The sequence below is a fragment of the Portunus trituberculatus genome, chromosome 9, assembly GCF_017591435.1.
Source record: "Portunus trituberculatus isolate SZX2019 chromosome 9, ASM1759143v1, whole genome shotgun sequence".
Taxonomy (NCBI): Eukaryota; Metazoa; Arthropoda; class Malacostraca; order Decapoda; family Portunidae; genus Portunus; species Portunus trituberculatus.
The window spans coordinates 3372501-3375000 of NC_059263.1; the positions used below are offsets into that span (position 1 = coordinate 3372501).

At 43.6% G+C, this 2500-nt stretch overlaps 1 protein-coding gene across 1 annotated transcript in view; it reads right to left on the reverse strand.

Moving 5' to 3' along the window:
* Nucleotides 1–785: 785 nt before the first annotated feature.
* Nucleotides 786–2500, reverse strand: part of LOC123501606 — a 3546-nt gene continuing 1831 nt past the window's right edge. Inside the window, exons 3-6 of the mRNA XM_045250542.1 lie at nucleotides 2440–2500; nucleotides 1872–2037; nucleotides 1310–1495; nucleotides 786–1154 (exon numbers count right to left, since the gene is read on the reverse strand). The exon at nucleotides 2440–2500 is cut by the window's right edge and continues 15 nt beyond it. Of these exons, the coding sequence (XP_045106477.1) occupies nucleotides 987–1154; nucleotides 1310–1495; nucleotides 1872–2037; nucleotides 2440–2500 (581 nt within the window). The 3' untranslated portion in view covers nucleotides 786–986. The remainder of the gene's footprint in view (nucleotides 1155–1309; nucleotides 1496–1871; nucleotides 2038–2439) is intronic.

The following is a 2500-nucleotide window of genomic DNA, read 5'->3' on the forward strand; positions in this document are numbered from 1 at the left end:
ATTTTTCTTTCTCTTTGTTCTTGTTTTTTTTTTCTCTCGTTTATTTATTTTTTTTTTTTGTTTTCCTGATTTGCTTTTGTTTTCTTTTCTTCTTTTCATTTTCATCATTTATTTATTTTTTTGTTTCATCTTTCACCGTGGTTCATTAATTTTCATCTCTCTCTCTCTCTCTCTCTCTCTCTCTCTCTCTCTCTCTCTCTCTCTCTCTCTCTCTCTCTCTCTCTCTCTCTCTCTCTCTCTCTCTCTCTCTCTCTCTCTCTCTCTCTCCCTTGGGTCTTTCACTCACTTTAGCCCTCTCCCCTCCCTCCCCTCCCTTCCTCCTTCTCTCCCTTTCTCTCATTTCCTGCTACTTTGGATTTTTCTCCCTCGCCTTTCTCCTCTTCCTTCCTTTATCCCTCTATGTTATTTTCATCTTTTCTCCTCCTCCTCTTCCTCCTCCTTCTCTTTATTATGTTATTACTGTTCTTATTTTTGTCTTCTTTCTCGTCCTTGTGCTGGACCATACCACTTCTTTCCCTCACTAAATGCAAACAGTTTACCGAATTAATGACCAAACAGAACCAACGTAACAGTCCTCTACAAACACCTGTGTAAATAATCCCACACTCTACCACACACATACACACTCCTTTCACTCGTTGCTATTAACACCTTCAGCGGGAGAAACACTCTTGAGAACCTGACAAAACAATGTAATGCCTTCAGTACCGTGACGCCTTTCCACATTCATTCTGGTTACTACTTGGTGATTTTACGCAGCTTCAGAAACTTTACGATGGGGGATTGAAATAAGTGAAGTCTCTGGCCGTTAACCTTCTGACCTCCATACACCCTTCGTATCGCAAACAAAATCTAATCGTACCCAAAACTCAAGGTAAAAATGCGTCTCAGTACTGAAGAAGTTATACGAAACCATCACTGTGTCCTTGAGATAAATAACAGAGTGTATTTTAGAACAGCTTATTCTTCCATCCAGTTCCTTTGTGCTACTCGGAGACGGCAAGTGTGTGGTTCTGGAGGAGGAAAATGTAGCGCTGCAGATCCATGACTTTCTTCTCTAACTCGTCCCTCCTCGCTCTGCTCGCCAAGGTCTCACACACCACCGGGAGGGACTGCAGCCGCCTCTGTGCCTCCTTCAGGTTAGTGTGCAAGCCCTGTGTGGTAAAGAATGATAGAGAGAGAGGAAGAGTGTGTGTGTGTGTGTGTGTGTGTGAAGGGGGAGATGATTATATGAGAGAGAGAGAGAGAGAGAGAGAGCAGTGAAAATGTTTAACCACTGTATTACACACACACACACACACACACACACCTTCAGTAACTCTTCTTTTTCCTCTTCTGGTAATAACGTATATTGCTCCTCTTCCTTCTTCTTTCCCTCTTCTTTCTTCCCTTCTCTCTTCTTCCTCGCACTCCCTCTCTCTTTTCTCTCCTCTTCTTTCTGGGCGCTCAAAGACTTCTTCCTTCTCTCCAAGTATGAGGGAACGCTGCCGAAGTTCTGGAGAGAGAGAGAGAGAGAGAGAGAGAGAGAGAGAGAGAGATTATACAGGCAGACATTGAAACAGACACACACGCTTTCTTAACCCTTTCAATATAGAGACGCATTTTTACCATATATTTTTTTTTTAGATGTGATTAAACTATTCTATTTGCACTGGGAAGGGTCTGTAGAGGTCAAAAGATTAATGGCCAGAGTCTTTACTATTTTAATCCCCCACACATAAGTTTCTGAAGCTGTATAAAATCACCGAATAGTAAGCAGAATGAATATGAAAACGCGACAATCTACTGAAGAAGTTAAACAGACAAACTGACGGAACACAGAGAGAGAGAGAGAGAGAGACAGACATCATACAGACTCTCCCGTGACTTACCTTCTTAAATACATAACGTGGATGAAGACCAGCTGAGAGGCGGTCCTGTCTATGTCCTGCTAAGCTATCCACCGCCACGTGTTTCCTTAGGGCCCCAGCGCTGCGCCTCGCCCTTGCTGCCTCCTCCACCCGCGTCATGTTACCCGCTACCCAGTTCATGGCACACCTGTCCACCGCCCATCACACACATGCACACCTGTTTAATTTGACCTCCCACGTCTGTCTCAACATAATATACGCATTCATATCTGTTTTGTTTGCTTTTCATGCACATCTAGACCCAGCACACACATGCACACACATACATACGCATTTCATTTGTCCTTCACGCTTGTTCACATCCAACACACACACACACACACACACACACACACACACACACACACACACACACACACACACACACACACACACACACACATCTGGATGACACTATACTTTTAATTATCTTTCATGTTCTGACTCATGTTTCTTTTTTTTTCGCTTACTTTACATTTTTTTTTTAATCTAACCACGACACTCTTCTAAAAACGTTCTTGATTTCCACACCCTGCGATAGTCTACACACCTGTCGCGCTCAGACGGTGGGTAGGGGACAGGTGTGGGCAGTGGTGGACGCTTAGGGCAGA